The sequence below is a fragment of the Clinocottus analis genome, unplaced genomic scaffold, assembly GCF_023055335.1.
Source record: "Clinocottus analis isolate CAN_PGR_092001 unplaced genomic scaffold, fCliAna1.0.p SCAF_15, whole genome shotgun sequence".
Classification (NCBI taxonomy): Eukaryota; Metazoa; Chordata; class Actinopteri; order Perciformes; family Cottidae; genus Clinocottus; species Clinocottus analis.
In genome coordinates, this window is record NW_027175876.1 from 13,129,293 (window position 1) to 13,146,232 (window position 16,940).

Sequence of the window (16,940 nt, forward strand, 5' to 3'; positions counted from 1 at the left end):
AATTACCACATGCAAAGATATGCATTCCTTGTGTGTTGTTCATGCTGGCTCTCACATACACAGACACATGACATGACATGACATGACATGACATGCAGACGGAGACTCTGATATGACTCATTCATTGTTACCGAAAATGCATGTCTTTAATCTTAAGTGTTTTTATTGTCGTGATGACCGAAGCCGACTTATAACACTGGCTCCAATATGAAAGGATGTTTGTTTTGGTGATGAGAGGAAATGGAAATAAGGAGTCCGTCTGGTAACCTTAAGGCATTTATTTGGTCTCACTCGTAAAAGAGTTAACAACGCATGCATACAACATTGTTGTGTATCTTTTCAAAATGGCTGGTGTACCTCCTTCAAGAGGTCAATGTGGATATGGCAGTGAAGATATTCAGGAATGTTCATTAATTTTAATTCAATAAAGTAATTCCGCTATAAGGTTGACACACAGAAAATACGTAGTAGAGTTAGTAGATGCATTTGTTGTTGGTTTGGGTCTGAACTTGGGAAAATGTATACTATAAGATCGTGTCGTGGTCATTCAATAGCTGAGGTAAGAATGTACACAACCTGTTGTCAGACAAACACGAATTCACTGAGTCTGTCTGAGCAGCGATGGAGTTCTGAACAGTGGAAGGCTTTCATTTATTTAATGTGGATGCTGACACACATCTGTTTTAACTCAAGTCAACAGTCTAGACACTCGACTCCTCCTCGACCCTCAGGCCTCACATGCGACGATGTGCCTCGGAGACATCTTTTTTTTTTTAAGTGTTGCCAAATCCACTGTAATTAAAAACGTGCAAACCACCACACAAACATCAGGGTTCAGTATCTTATGTCTGTGTACCTCTGATTTTGTCTTATTGGTCTGTTTCTTTTGTCTTTTTTGGTGAGTTGTGTGTGCACAGCTCTGGTGTCACCGAAAAGCCTCATTGGCTGAGAAACTCTGGCCTTTTGGTGACTTTTATCAGCTCCTAACTGAGGAGTCGTACACCAGTTGGTGAGTGAGTGAAATGAAAAGAATTCCTTTCCATTCCTCTTCTTACGGGAAAAAAAATGCAGTGAGTTGTTTTGTTATGATTGAGCAGATAACCACTTCCAGATGTGCTCCATATGGCCCTCCCTTATATAAAAGTGACCTGTGCTGTCTGGCCTGGTCGGAGCACCTGGGGGATGGAAGTACTAACGGATTTATTCACTTTTTCTCTCTAACAAATAAATCCTTGTCGTGTCAAAAGTACAGCGCTTCGGCTTGTATTTCAAATCGGCACTGATAAATAAACCGTGGACCTCGGAACAAAGACAACCTTTTTTTTTTTTAACGAGGGTAATTTTGAACGTGTTGCAATATCAAATTCTGCCATCTGCTGGTCGTGTAACTGTTCATTTTGTTTTAAAGAGTGGACTGAAGGAATGTGTAATGAAGGATCATAGTATTACATAGATCAAGGACTTTTATTTGTATTTCCAATAATCATGAGGTTTATACTTACAACATTATAAAAGCTGAGCTTTCCTCTTGCTATTTCTTCATTTTAATTTGATAAATGAGGTTAAGTGTTGACTAAGGCCTATACTTTCTCAGAACACTGTCTTTTCATGTTCATGTAACATAATTATATTTCAGGAGTATCTTATTGGCTGATTTTATCATCATTCTTAACATTTACTCAGTTTTTTTCTTTTTCCCTTTTTTAAAATGTTTCCACATTAGATTAAAAAAGAAAGAAATGTCAATAAAGCCAATTGTTTGAATAATATAAGGAATTCTAAAATAATGCACGCTTCCCAGCAATAGGCGTCGCTGCCTGTTTCTGCGTTCGCCTTTCCACCGCGAGCTGAACCTTCTCGCTCACCGTCGACAGTTTGACTAAACTTTATTGACATCGGCGAACTTTGATAACATGTCAAGCATGGGGGCACGGGTCGTACGTATGTTCCGAAATTTCAACCTGGAGAACCGCGTTCACCGGGAAATCTCCAAGGAGAAGCCGCGAGCGGCCCCTCGACACGAGACCAACCGCCCGCCGTCGGCTGAGCGCTCTGAAGGTGAGCGTCGGAAACTTCCGCTAACTTGTGCAGCTTAACCGTCTCCTCCGGGTACACACCGGGTTGATAATGAACAATTAGGCTTTAGGAATGAAGGCTCGGGAGAAGCCCTCTCGTTGACGATGCCGTGCCGTTTGTTTCAGCTTTGGAGACGGCAATCAAGCAGAAGAACGACCCTCTGCTGTCCCTCCTGAAGTCCGTGTATGTGGAGTCGAAGGATCCGACAGCGGCAGAGGTCAGACCGAGACTCCGACTGTGTCTCGTGTGTAAATGGCTCTGATGATGGAGGCTGCGTTAGATAATTGACTTGATTCATTCGAGGCTCATATTATTAGCCTATGGACCATTTCACAATATCCCCTGTTACAGTGTACGTGAATGACATTTGCGGTTAGGAAGTAAACACGAACCTCAGCTTTTGCCTGGAAATGCAGTTCCTTTTTAAATTTCTATGGTGGCCCGTAAGGAACATTGTTGTTGGCCCCCCTCCGCTCACCACACAGAGGATGTTTGAAGTCACTGCTGCTACTCTGCATATAGCCGGCTACTTCAAGTGAAGTACAAAAGACACCCGTGTCCCCTTATCCTTAAAAACGTAGTGTCTTTGTGTAGCCCAGGTACTAAGTTTGATAGAGTATGAAGTGTGGTTTGTGATGAGGGATGTAGTTAAGAAGCATAAGGGAACCCATTTTTGGCAATAAGTAACTTAATATAAATTTGGCAGCCGCTCTAACAGCTTTGGCCACCTGAGGGCAGTGCTGCGCAACAAGTTTGACATCGCATTATCTCGACATATTATGGTCATCATAAAGTGGACTTCGCTAGCCTAGCGCAGGCCTAATGCTGCGTTCACACCAAACGCAATGCACATTTCATTGTATTCATAGATTACATACAAAGTCCATGCATCAACCCAAGCAACGCAAATTTGTGCTGGGCGACATGAAAGATTTGCCTCATTCGACTTGTGGCAAATATTTGCGTGCCGTGTCTGAAAGCCTCCGCTTGTCATCACTGATGTGCTCAGCTGATAGTCGCTGTTTGTGAGCACCCCAAGCTCTACAATATGCCGTCCTGTGAATATAGAAATGGGCTCAAGAAGAGGCAAGAGGAAGCACAATTCAACTAAACTGCTGAAACTCTGAGAGAAGGTCACATTTGTAACATGGCTATCATGATCTTAACTCAGTAGCGTTTTGCACTTCAGTTGGCGGCTGCGGCAGCTCTAATACATCTCATGTTCAGCCGAGGGGCGGACTAGCTTCAGTGACTTGCCGTTGCCTCTAGAAGTTGCTCGTAGTATTACAAGATAGAACAGGCAGGGGCTAGCTGGTTAGCATGCTCATCTGAGTAGATAACCTTCAGTACCTCTTCTCATGCAGTTCATGATGTTGGTTCTTTTTTTAGGATGAAATACATAGCACATAATGAAAGATGTTTTTCTCAAAGCTTGGCACACATTATTTAAACTTTGCCTTATAGTGTTGGTAGACAAAGAACACATGCCACTAAGGATTATAACCAAAGCCAATTTTATCAATTTCCAGCCATTCTTTTTTGGGATAACTTTGGCACAAAACAAGGTGTCGGTCACAGGGAAACCTGTTTTACGGTTTCCAAAGAAAAGGTATGGGGTTTTGAGTCCTTTAGACTTCTTTCCTTCTGCTCACAGGACTCAAAGGACGTGGCAGCAGATGAGGAGGCGGAGCGGCGGCCACTGAAGTTCAGTTTACCGGGAGTAACTTACAGCCAAGTGGAGCTCACAGATGTCCCGAAAGGCAAGCTGACAATCACAGAGGCCCTAAAGGCCCTGGGCAGCCACCAGCGTGAGCCTCAGACTTGGACGCCGGGAAAGATCGCTCAGGAATATACCCTGGACTTGAACGACACAAAAGCTCTTCTGAAGTTCTTCATCCCCTTCCAGGTTCACATCATACCGCCCAAGACTCCAAAAGCCAAGCAGATAAAAGATTCGTAGGACTGGATAGTAGGTGAACGGTGGACACTAGACAAAATATATGCCGACTTATTTATGTGCATCAATGCACTGCGTTGTGAGAGCGACCTGACTGTAACTGATTGAGTTTCTCAAGCCTCAAGTTTGTACCCAATGAGTTACCTGATATGTATGTGGGATCACGGAATACTGTACGTCAAGCAAAGAAAAATAAAATCAATAAATATGTACCAGTATTTTATTTAAAACTTGCTGTCTTTATAGTCCCTTTGATGATTCATCTATGTTAAAATACAATAGTATTCCTACTCAAGTTCCCACATTTTGAAAGAGCTGGATAGTCCATATTATATAGCCATTCATTTTAAGATAAGTGAAAGATTATTTGAAGCGGTTAGCATCAGCATACATGTTATCAGTTATTTACTTAACTGAGCAGTCTTTTGTTTGTCTAATTTCTGATTCAGCCCATTTTAAGGTGTAACTAAACCCCTGGGTTTTTGGCTGCAGTGGCCTCTATTGTGAAGTACAAACACCTGACCCTAAAGTCTCTTGTAGGCTAACAGACGTTATTGTTCCTCTACTGTGGGTTCCAGTGACAGTTTCCTAATTGATGTCCCCCAGACGGGGTTTACTGGAATAAAGAAAATAATGTTGGTACCTCACAAAGTCTAATTACTTTTCTATTGTGGATTCAATTCAGAGGTAGGCAAACAGTGGCCTATGGGCCAAATCCGTCCTGTCAGCAAACATACTGGCCCCTTCAATAAAAGATCACATTTAGAGAGTTGGTAGCTTTTTGCTGTACATACACACTTTTTACTGATTTTTTTTTGTTAAAGATTATTTTGTTATTTGTGGTATTGCACTTTAAAATAAGTCCTTATATAAACTGGTTGCCATGGGTTCTGTGAATCAGCGTTATGTTTCCCCTACAGCTCATTGGAGTCAACCAAGTCCTTCTGCTGCACTGTAACCAGAAACCACCAATGTTGTGCTTTGATCATATTAATATGATGTTCATAGACGGACAGTAATTGACATTCTTTTAACGCTGAGCTCACTTTTGTCATAACAGGCTCCATTTGTCATCTTTGCCACCCACCACGCACGTGCCCAAAAGAAAGCGCTTCCTCCAGCCGGGGCCACGCCCGTTTGGATACTTTTGACGTTTCTATTGGACGACGCTCAAAACGGGGCGTGTGCCACAAAAAGTCCTTTTCTGCCCATGCGACTGGGTCCTGTGGGTGTCAATTATCGCTGCATACAGAGCTGCGTCAAGCTAACTACAGAGAGCACGAATACTGCACAACGCGCCGGTATGTCCCTTCAAAATAAGAGCAGGTAACTACATATCAATGCGCTAAGTGGAATCATAGCAGTGAATGCAAAAATTAAACGGCAGCTATGCTATATATATATATTGAATAAAAGATGGTGGTGTGTGTCTCCAGAACAATGTTTGAAGATAACCTTATAACTGTTATAAAATGATTGTATTATATTATTAAATACAATACATTCTTTCTACACTAACCCTTTCATGCTCACTATATGCAACTGTTACTCAGAGGAGGTATTTGTGTGCTTTTACTTAAGTAGCCTACTTTAGCTGCCTAGTGATGTGCAGCCATATTTTTTTTGGTTGATGTCCACTAAATACATTTTCAACTAGCCACTAACCAATCTCTGTAGATTTTAGATATAATTTCACAGCTGTATTGCATTTTCTACAGCTAAGAAATATGTCCCGACATCCCATTGTTTAAAGTGTTCTCAAGACTGTCTGGCATTTAGTCTTGTGGAGAATATTACACGTTAAATTCAATACAATTGTTTTATTTATTTTTTGAGGGGGGTGGTTGTTTCCCTCAAAACAGTATTTGTAAAGCAAGGTATCTATCATCTGGCAAAAGTCCATATACTGTATGTGCACAACTGTGAAATGTGTAGCTGCGTCATTAAAAACTCAAATAAAAAGTAAAGATCTTCATTATTATTTTTATTTTTTTTACAAGAAATGTCCCCTTAATCCGAAGCAGTGGCAGGCATTGCCGTTTCCGAAACAGCGTTGCTGTTCTTTGGATTTGAGGAGCCTTATTTTGAAAAGTCCAGACCAGAAGTTGCGTTTGTGTACGCTCGTGCGCCTTGCCGCGTATCGAGCCAGCCGAAAGTGAGCGTAGTTTATAACAGTGTGGCGACCGTTTGGACTGCATATACATACAGTAGATAAAGCCCCGGTACGCGGTGCTGGAGGAGCGGCCGCTCACATCTGTATGAAGGGAATTGTTACCCACTCCGGAACTAAACAAAAACCCGGCTCATGGTCTCTCGCGCCGGACACAAAGCGAGACGAATGCGGATTCTACTTTCTCTACGACTCCAGTTGTGAACGCAGCGGCACCGCCGGAGGTCTCGCTGGTGATCAAAAATCACACAGCAACAGGGCCTAACGTTGCATATTTCTTTTTTTGGGGGGGTGGGGGGGTGGGTGGGAAAGGCATCACCGGCCTTATTGTTTGGTAGAAGAACTGCTCTCTGGGTCTCGACCGCAACAGGAGGAGAACACAAACACCTTCTGGGCGGCGAGATGCACCATTTGGTGGACTGAGCCGGAGCCTGCGAGCCGCTCCTGAGCTTCAACATGGGGCAATGAAGCAGGTAATATGGGGATGGAGGGGTCAGCAGCACACGCTATGATGTATTATTATTGAAACGAAGATCATCCTCTCCGTGTCGTTTATAGATATTTGTCGCGGACTCTCCGTGAATCGATGTTTTTTTTCTTTTTTTTTTCTCTCGTCTCGACCATTTTGAAGCGGTTCGAATCCCGGAACGAACCGGTAACACCGTCAAAACAAACACACAGAGAGAGAGAGAGAGAGAGAGAGAGAGAGAGAGAGAGAGAGAGAGAGAGAGAGACTCCAACATTCATGTTCATGTTGCTGATGTCTTCACCCATCAGGTGTTGCGGTCCTCGGATGGGATTTGTTTGGGTTCAGTCTGAATCTCTCCCCCAGGCACAGCTCACTCATGTGTCTCCCAGATGGCCCACTTGCTGTTAGAATATCGGATATCCCAATACAGCCCTGGGTTTATATGTGCTGTTATATTCAATAACAACACTTGCCAAACTTCACGTCAAAAAAAGTGAACAAAAGCTGTGCTTGAGGCCAACACAAATGAAAACACAACATGGAGAATGGAATCACTGTCATGCAACCCCTTGAACCCTTGAGAGTCTAGACGACTGCATACCGAATTGTGTGGTTTGATCACGTGCTAAATACTAAATGATGAAGTTATCTTTAATGTAATGGAAAGGTTTATGCTTAGAAAAACGAATGTTTGAATGATTCCACCTGTTGCAGAGTTTTGTCCTGAAGGCACGTTGTTGCTGATTCTAAAAGAAGATTTTCAAGTATTTTTGAAGGGACGCTAACGTGTATTCAGTGATTTCTGAATCTCAAAAGTTCCATTAAGTAAATACATCGAGTGGTGCTTCTTCTTTTTTAAACGTTGACGGCAAAGTTGAAGATCAACAATTTAAATATTTCAGCGCTTTAAATTTGCTCGTTGATAAACTCGACAAACACAATGTCATTAACATTATTATTAGAATATTGTTATTTTTTTCCACTTTTCGAGCATTACTTCGAATTGTGAGTAAAATAAGGGGGCATTCCTACGTCCACATAAGGTATTTGGTTGTTTTGAAAATAATCTTTACTGTGTTGTTTCTTTGCTTGTAAACGTGTAATGACAGATTTAATCTTCAGTGTATTCAGTTTGACCGATGCATTCCCTCCTCAGACCCCCTTACAATACAATCTGCTGTCACAGAGCCGCTCCATTCACTCTTAGATTGGTAAATATGCAGAAACTGTTCGCCAGGCAGCCTCACAGAATGCTACCTGGAATAAACCAGGAATAAACCAGGAATAAACCAGGAATAAACCAGGAATAAACCAGGTCGCTGTCTGATGGGTTGTTATTGTCATAAACGAATAAATCTAACATGCAGGTTTTCCAGCACACAGTTTGTCTCCTCATTAAACCTCCTAGCGATTAAAGGTGACAAGACGTGGCTGAGCAGCTCTCTGCATCATCCTCCCTGCGACACCTCCGTTGCATAATTGCGTTACCACGTTCAGTATTTGAACAATTCCCTGTGTGTTTTGAACGCCAAGTACCGGAACATCCTTTTTTTTCTTTTTTTTTTTTTGCTACTGCGCAATAACCTGATTGCTTGAGGGATGAATGGCTATTTTAACATTTGAGGGTCAGCCTCCCCCCCCAGCCCCCACCCGCAGAGGTAGACTGCGGCACAGTAGTCCAGTCTCCTGACCCGCGAGGCCCGTGTCCTTTAGAAAAAGAGATGCCGTGTGTGTCGACGCGAGGTGAATGGAGCAGGAAGGAGGCCGAGGATAAACCGGTTGCCCTCATTCAGCGGGTCTTCATTGTAACGCGCTTGTCGTCATCATGTGATGTGAATGAAGCGAAGTCTCGCAGCGCCGCTGCTGCCCGCCTGCTTATCTCCTCGCTCCGGCCTTTTGCCTCCCGACTGTCGTGGTGACGAGGAGATAACACTATTTGTGGAATGACATATCCAGGTACCAGCCGGTGTTCCGACACGGCTACCGGTAAAGACACGAGAGGCACTGTTCTCATAATAATTGGCTATAATTGCAGTTGCTTGTTTTTTTTACACCCACACAGATTCATCAAATCCAAAACAAAAAAGTAATTTATGTGCAAATAAATCATTTAGTACTTACAAATGAACTCTTATTCTACACAGCACATTTATGATTTGGCCTTTGCTGCTCATTGTAAACGATGCCAGGCGGTCTGGAATAACAGAGTCCACTGTTTATACAAGGATAAGGGCTTTTATTGCAGTAATTGACTCGTCCCCAGTGCAACATTGGCTGTTGGTTACTGGTCGCAGTTAAGAAAAGCACTTAAAGAAGGTTTATCACCACATGTCAGGCAAACAAAAGCATTAGAGTGTGTTTTATAAAAAAAAAAGGCTCAAAGATTTAGGTTAATATTACAAAATAAAAGCACATTGCGTTTGGCAGGATTCTGAGATTTTGTGGTTCTTACCCTTTATTGTTGCATATTAAACAAACGACCTTGAAAGCTCTGCTTAATGCACTGACATACGATTTGATATTGTTTTTTTTTATCTCTCTCACTCACTTTCAGAGTGAATACATGTTTTCCCCAAAATGTTGAACTATTTTTGTATTTACTGTGTAACAATACAATGTCAAATTGTGTATGAACGTGTTTGAAAAGGGATTCTTCATCTCCAAAGTGACCGTTAGTAAGTTTACATGCAACTTTGAATCCTTGTAGAAGACTTTCTCTCGCCTCCACAGTGAACGGGGAATCTCAAAAAGATGAGAAAAGTCCTGAAGAACTAAATGCAAAGGAGGGGGGTGTCTGCGTTTAACAACAGTAAAATTAGACCAAAACATCCGGTCACACACTCTCACACAACTCTTGCAGTATAACCCAAGTCTCGGTCATCCTGTTTGTTTAAATGCGGCTGGGTTTTGTAATCGTCCATTCATGTGGAAGCACCCGAGAAAAAAACAACGAGGTTTTCCTTGAGACTTTCAGGTAACATGGGGGTTGAGTGATTGAAATACAAACAGTCATTTCAGGCCAGAGTATTCGTCCTCCACACATGTTCTGATGTGCTTTCGATGTAGAGAAGTCTCTGAAGACAAATTGAAGCCTTAAGTGTGCGAGTCACACGGTTCATTTCATCTTTAATCATGACGTTGTAATTGAATCCCTCATGCTTTGATACCTACCACATTGGAAGCTGTGGAAAGGAAGGGAAATAGTTTGCATGTAAAAAAAAAAAAAAAATCAATTAGAAATGGCTGCAAAGCCAATTCAAGCACTTTGAGGTCTATGTTTAGCATCTGAACTCTGCCTTTAAGTGCTGCATGGATCACAGGCTCACTGTCATTACAACTTTAACGACTGTTTTTGATTGAAACAATGCTGCTGAGATTTCTTTCTTCAGTTTACTTGGCACTCACGACATTCTTGTGCACGTCTCAGGGTCTCGCAGCCATGAAGACGGCGCCCTGTCGCGCGAGGCCGGGAACATCTGCGCCGATGGCGTCGCGTTCGCCGTGAGCTCGCCAGCGACGATGCCCGTTGGCCCTGGGGAAGAATGGTCCACTCCACTACCGTTCCGCTCCCGGAGGCCGGGGACATCAACGCCAGCCTCTGCTGCCTCGTCGCGGGGCTTCTGAACCTCTCCGAGCGGCCGCCGACGGAGAACGTCTCCATGGGCTCCCAGTCGCCCCCGGTCACGCCGACGGCGGAGCCCCCGCCGGCGAGCCCGCCCGGCATGGGCCTGCCGCTGCAGGTCTTCTTCTGCTTCGCCATGGTGGCCATCCTGCTGCTGGCCCTGCTGGGCAACATGGTGGTGTGCTTGATGGTGTACCAGAGGTCCGCCATGCGCTCGGCCATCAACATCCTCTTGGCGAGCCTGGCGTTCGCCGACATGATGCTGGCCATCCTGAACATGCCCTTCGCTCTGGTCACCGTCATGACCACCCAGTGGATTTTCGGGGACGTCTTCTGTCGCGTGTCGGCCATGCTCTTTTGGTTCTTCGTGATGGAGGGCGTGGCCGTACTGCTTATAATAAGCATCGACCGTTTTCTTATTATTGTCCAGAAGCAAGATAAGCTGAGCCCACAGAGAGCCAAAGTGCTCATCGTGGTCACATGGGGACTCTCTTTCATTTTCTCGTTCCCCCTGGCGGTCGGTTCCCCTCCCTTACAGATCCCCCCCAGGGCCCCTCAGTGTGTCTTTGGATACAGCGTGGAGCCTGGTTACCACACCTACGTGCTGGTGATAATGCTCGCCTTCTTTTTCCTGCCTTTCATGGTCATGCTGTACACGTTCATGGGGATCCTGAACACCATCCGCCACAACGCCATCCGCATCCACAGCCACCCGGACAGCATCTGTCTGAGCCAGGCCAGCAAACTGGGCCTGCTGAGCCTCCAGAGGCCCTTCCAAATGAACATCGACATGAGCTTTAAGACCCGTGCCTTCACCACCATCCTCGTCCTCTTCTCCGTGTTTACAGTGTGCTGGGCGCCCTTCACCGCCTACAGTTTGGTAGCGACCTTCAGCGACGGCTTCTACCACAAAGACAGCTTTTTTCAAATCAGCACGTGGGTCCTGTGGCTGTGCTACCTCAAGTCGGCCCTCAACCCTCTCATCTACTACTGGCGGATCAAGAAGTTCCGCGACGCCTGCCTCGACCTGATGCCCAAGTACTTCAAGTTTCTTCCTCAGCTGCCGGGCAACACCAAGAGGCGCATCCAGCCGAGCGCGGTGTACGTGTGCGGGGAGCATCGCTCGGTGGTGTAAAGGAAACGTCCGCCCCTCAAGCACTGTCGAAGACACGTTTTACATCCTGTACCTTGCAGTTCTGGACCCGTTTTGATGTTTGGTGGTATACTTCTGTTGGTTATGTGTTCAGAGCGAAATCAGCACTGCATTGGAAAAAAAATAATCATTCGAAAGGGGCTGAGTTGGTGGGGGCCCTGTTGCTGCGGGGACCAGTGAGGAAATGAACTACAATCCGGGAGGTTTGACTTCAAACATCGGGGGGGGTACCGAAAGATTTGTTCACCGTGGTTTTTATGATATTATTGGATTAAAAAAAAAAAAAACTGTACATACTTGAAACCTTACTTGAAGACTATTAACATGATTTTTGACTAAAAAAAGCCAAACGTGTTAAATGTTGAACACAGACAGCCAAACAAGCACTTTGATTCAATAACATACAGCATCTAATTGATAAAAATATGAATGTAAAAAAACCAAACACACAATATAGCCATTGAGCTCAACACCCAGCTCTACCTGAACGTGTCTTGACGACTGCGAGGTAACTGGTAGAGTTGCTGGTAGAGCCAGATGACATTGCAAGAGTTGAGTCAGGGTCAACTTTATTTTTGCATTTCCTTGCTCCATTCCTGTGCATTGAACCCCCTGCAGCGGTGTGACGCAGTGCTAATGTCGGTCTGACTTCCTGTTGTCATCCTGGGTTCATCAACAACCCGTGTGTGTGTGTGTGTGTGTGTATAAAGATTCTCAGTAGGTCGTCAGTTCGGTCAAAGGCAGCTGGACTTAACGTGTGGAAGGATTTCTTTTTGTGCATCCAATCAAAGAGGCTTCATCACTGGTGGAACCTTTAATATTCATACCCGTCATCGTGGTCAGGTTGCATTAGCGTTTTGCTTGAAAATTGTAGTGGCCGCTGGTGCAGATGCAGTACCATGCTGGATTTTTCAAAATAATATTCAGGACTTACAGTTTCCAGCAGGTCATTTCCAATTGACGTTGATTTTTCTGTTGAATCCTGACTCTCTCTGGCCTCGTACCTCTGGAAGTCCAGTTGCCTTTTGAGTGCTCGTGGAGACCTTTTCATTCATTTCATTGTATATCAAGAAGTACCGGCTGAAGAGCAGCTGCGCCGGCTGTTTGATCTCAAAAGGCGGACCAAGCAACCGGTACGTTTGCCTTCGATTGAGTAATTGTAGATACGACCATATATCTCTTTTATACAAGTGGCAGAGACGCGTATCTCCACCGGTAGTGGAGATATATTCAGTAGTAGGAAGTGATACCAGAAGTTAGTTTTTTTTCCCCAATACCAACATTCTCTTCTTATTTATTGTGGAAACACAAGCAAACGTGCGAGATCTTTGCCCAAAGTCAAAGGTTTGGGTAAAGAAATCGGCGACTATCTAATCAAGATTGCAAAATTGTCCAAATATTTGATGCCAGATTGTCAGTTTTTATTTCTCGGCTCGACCGACACATTGCCCTCGGAACAAAAAGGTATTGAAATTGGAGCCGGCTCTTTATCCGGGAGACCAAAAGGCCGAGGCGAGACGTTTTCCGGCCGAGGAATACTACCGGGGGTGAACTTGCTGCGTTGCTCTTCTCGTGCTACACAACACAAAGTACAAACGTCTTCTCCGAGGAGGGTGGGATGTCATTCTGGGTCGTAAAAAAAAAAAAAAAAAAAGGAAACGTTTTTAAGTGAAGTAGTCTTCTGGAGGAAACTAAAAGGAAAGGAAAACTCTTTTATAACTCCTGGAATGCACTGAATGGCACATATTGTGTGAGAGTATGAAAACGGGTGAATTTCATTTTTTTTTTGATGTCGTACTAAGAAGACAGACAGGCGCTGCTGGGCTTGACTTGTCTTTTCTCGCCACTGGAATCATGAGTCTTGGGAGGGTGTGTGTGGGGGACGAGGGGGGGGGGGGGCTGTGTGTTTTAGCTGCGTAGAACTTGTTTTATGAGGCATGTAAATTAATAGCTTAAATGGAATTTGAATATGGTCAGAAAGTGGCCCCGACACGTTTGGACGTGTGTATTTCTATTTAAATGTTTTGGATGTGCCTATTACTTAGTCCATTTGCCAGTCAGAATGCTGCTATATCTGGTGAACATGTGCAATTTTAGTGTACTGTACTGTTGAATGTAATAAAGGAATAGAGATTTCTTACCTTGGTAAACTGTCTGACGTGGGGTTTTTTACTTGTGTATCTGTTGTGCGTCAGCGGGTCGTTGGCAGGGTTGTGTGTACACTCGGGGACGATGTGAGTCCTCACGGGCGAGCTGCTGTTCCCCCAGCTTTTCTCTCATTGTTTATTTCTTTGACACGTCTCCTTTGTTTTACTCTTTAGATTCTCAGATAAATGAATATATACAACGGCACAGAATTTCAAAATGTAATTTCAACAAAAACAAACTACTAATAATTCATAAGCATACAGATATCCAAAGCCCCCGTAGTTGTTTGACATAATACGTTATGGTCATTTTTTGTTTTTTCCCTTTCGTACATGATATCCACTCTCTGCTGTATGAAACAAACTGTTCATATGAAAGGTTTATGGGAAATGGTGTTCTTTTAGGGACAGTGTTCTTTAAAGGGACAGTGTTCTTTTAAAAGGACAGTGTTCTTTTAAAGGGACAGTGTTTTTTGAAAAGGACAGTGTTCTTTTAAAGAGACAGTGTTCATTTAAATGGACAGTGTTCTTTTAAAGAGACAGTGTTCATTTAAATGGACAGTGTTCTTTTAAAGAGACTGTGTTCTTTTAAAGGGACTGTGTTCTTTTGAAGAGACAGTGTTCTTTTAAAGAGACAGTGTTCTTTTAAAGGGACAGTGTTCTTTTAAAGGGACTGTGTTCTTTAAAGGGACAGTGTTCTTTTAAAGGGACAGTGTTCTTTTAAAGGGACAGTGTTCTTTTAAAGGGACAGTGTTCTTTTAAAGAGACAGTGTTCTTTTAAAGGGACAGTGTTCTTTTAAAGGGACAGTGTTCTTTAAAGGGACAGTATTCTTTAAAGGGACAGTGTGTAGGATGTAGTGACTCCTGGTGGTGCGGTTGCAGATTGCAACCAAAGAATGTCTACTTGCCACTAGTGTGAACCCTGTAGGCCCATGTTATAGGCAAATGTTATTATCTTGCATAAATGTGTATCTTCCATACAACGCTGGATGTGTTTACTGTTCACATCACATTCTGGAAATGTAGATATCTGGGTAAAATCATGCATCTCCTGTGAAGTAACTTCTATCCATCCTAATATGATTCATACTCGTATGATTCATACTCAAGCTTCAACTTTGACCTGAGGGTCACATGTGTGACGACTGTTGGATCCACGCACCCTTTAAATCTCTACTTCTAATCAGTTCCCAGAGTAATCTTTCCAAATTTCACGCAAACGTATCCATCCATATCAAACGTGTAAATACATCATTTGACATGTGAGGGAGCCCAGTGTGCCGAGTGTGTTTATGCGACGCCTCCGTGCTAATTATCTTCCTTCCAGCGCGTCACCTGGGTCTGTTGTTTCCACTCAGGGACACAACTTCCTGTCATAGTCTCAGCTGAGTGCGCTCGCGAGGGCCACGTCGGGTGGAGGTGTGTGTGTGTGTGTGTGTGGGGAGGGAGGAGGAGGGGGGGTGGGGGGGGTGTACTAGGTGCCCGACACCCCCCCACCCCCCACCCGAGTCTGTTTGTAGTGTCACAGGTCTGTTTGTTGTAGAAGAAAGCGTTCGCTCGGCTTTCTGTTTGCAGTCTCGCGCCGCAGAGTTCGAACGGAATCAAAGGGATCGTGTGTTTCCGCCCCAAAGTTCACACTGTGTGACAATTAGTGTGCGGCTGTTGGGCCGGCATGGTGCATATTAATGCAATATTAACGCTAATTTGTGTTCAATCAGAGTACTCGGCCGACAAACCTGCAGTCATGTAACGTAAGAATAATCATAAGTAAATAATGGTAAACAATCACATTTCAAAGACGGGCGGTCATTGCGTGTATTCACTATTTCTCAATAAAAAGCATGATCTGAGTAAAGTAATGTGTATTTAATCATTATAAAGTAAGGCACTCAATGTAATGACGACTAGATGCATATGTACATGTCCCGCTGGCACAACTACCGGCCCGTGTTACGCTGCTTGTGTGCCGAATATGATTGTAAGTTAACATTTAATGTGAAAGAGAATTCCTTTTAAATAAAAGCGGACACCCTTTCCGTGTCAGCCCGAGAAGACACATCAAAGAGAAGCTAATCTGTGCGGACTGTGAGACATGAAAGCGGAGGAAATGAGGCCGCCGGGCTCGTGGAATCGTGTAGAAAAACACCCCCCCCCCCCCTGGTCCAGGGAAGGTCAAGGTCAGCAGGTTGTTTTTTCTAAAGCGGATGTGACCTTTAAGTGACCTCCGTGGCCGTGGGGTTCTCGGCGCTGAGGCCTCCGACGAGCACGGAGACGAGTTGAGTTCGATTTGCTCCAGACGTGCGATTTCTAAAAGGACGCCGGGCTTAATCAGCTTCCTCCGCGGGATTCATTATGCAGCCGGCAGCGAGTGATGAGTGTGCCCAGAGCTTTGAAGCTCACTTTAATCACGGCACTGAAGACTATTACTAAGCAACAGGAACTTGCGGATGTCTCAATAGGATGCGTGGCGACGGCAGACCGGGTGATGTTCACCTAAGGAGATGAGATGGAGTGAAAAGAGCCACTTGTGCTCGTCCAACTGTGGGCACCACTCGGGCATCGCTTCTCATTTGGGTTCCTCTTCAGGAGCTCATATTACATTGCTGTTGTGTGTTAGATGATTGCAAGCCTTTTTCTTGTTATTATTATCTTGGTTGTTAGATGGAGTCATACCCGTGTGTGTGTGTGTGTGTGTGTGTGTGTGTGTGTGTGTGTGGGTGTGTAGAACTGAACAAGGCAGTGTTTTTTCATTTTTATTTAATCCAACTTTGCTTTGAAGTTCCAGGCTAAAAAAAGAAAGAGCATAAATGATTTGCATAATTCTGCTTCTGCCATCGTTCACATTTACATTTTGGAGCGTTTCCTCAAACATGAGCGCTTTAAGAACAGGATATGATGCTGCCAATAGTGTTTGCGTTATGCAATTCTATTTTAACTACACTTATGCATGTATTTTTTTGCTTTATTTTTCTTGCAAAAGTGACAGCGAGGCATTCAAAGTGACTCTGCGACGCCGACATTAGCGGCGCTGTGATGAGCCGCCATGTTTCATCATTTATCCACTTCAACGTGAGGGATGACTGCAGTCTGAGGTTGTTTCCTAAAGAGCAGCTGATCGCTGCGTTCACACCTGATGTGTTGTGAAGCTGCAGTTCTATGAATCCTAACGGGAACAACAAGCACCGGGGAGTGTCAGTTACCTTGACTTCATCTTATGGGAATCCTCTTCTTGTCACGAAACGTAGATTCCTTGGAATATATATTTTCAGTTTGGAGTTTCCGACAGTCACGCAAAAACACTCAAATGATCCTGTGAGGGCGGAGCTGGAAAGGTCTGGAAAATGTA

The 16,940-nt window shown here is 44.1% G+C and overlaps 2 protein-coding genes across 2 annotated transcripts; both read left to right on the forward strand.

Moving 5' to 3' along the window:
* Positions 1-1,909: 1,909 nt before the first annotated feature.
* ndufaf4 (NADH:ubiquinone oxidoreductase complex assembly factor 4) lies at positions 1,910-4,630 on the forward strand. The gene is made up of 3 exons (XM_068577296.1): positions 1,910-2,058; positions 2,202-2,293; positions 3,731-4,630. Exons 1-3 carry the CDS (start codon positions 1,914-1,916, stop codon positions 4,034-4,036), a joined length of 543 nt encoding a protein of 180 aa, XP_068433397.1. The 5' UTR covers positions 1,910-1,913; the 3' UTR covers positions 4,037-4,630.
* Positions 4,631-6,522: 1,892 nt separating this feature from the next.
* On the forward strand, positions 6,523-13,308 carry gpr63 (G protein-coupled receptor 63). The gene is made up of 2 exons (XM_068576511.1): positions 6,523-6,676; positions 10,100-13,308. Exon 2 carries the CDS (start codon positions 10,215-10,217, stop codon positions 11,427-11,429), a length of 1,215 nt encoding a protein of 404 aa, XP_068432612.1. The 5' UTR covers positions 6,523-6,676; positions 10,100-10,214; the 3' UTR covers positions 11,430-13,308.
* The last annotated feature ends 3,632 nt before the right edge of the window (positions 13,309-16,940 follow it).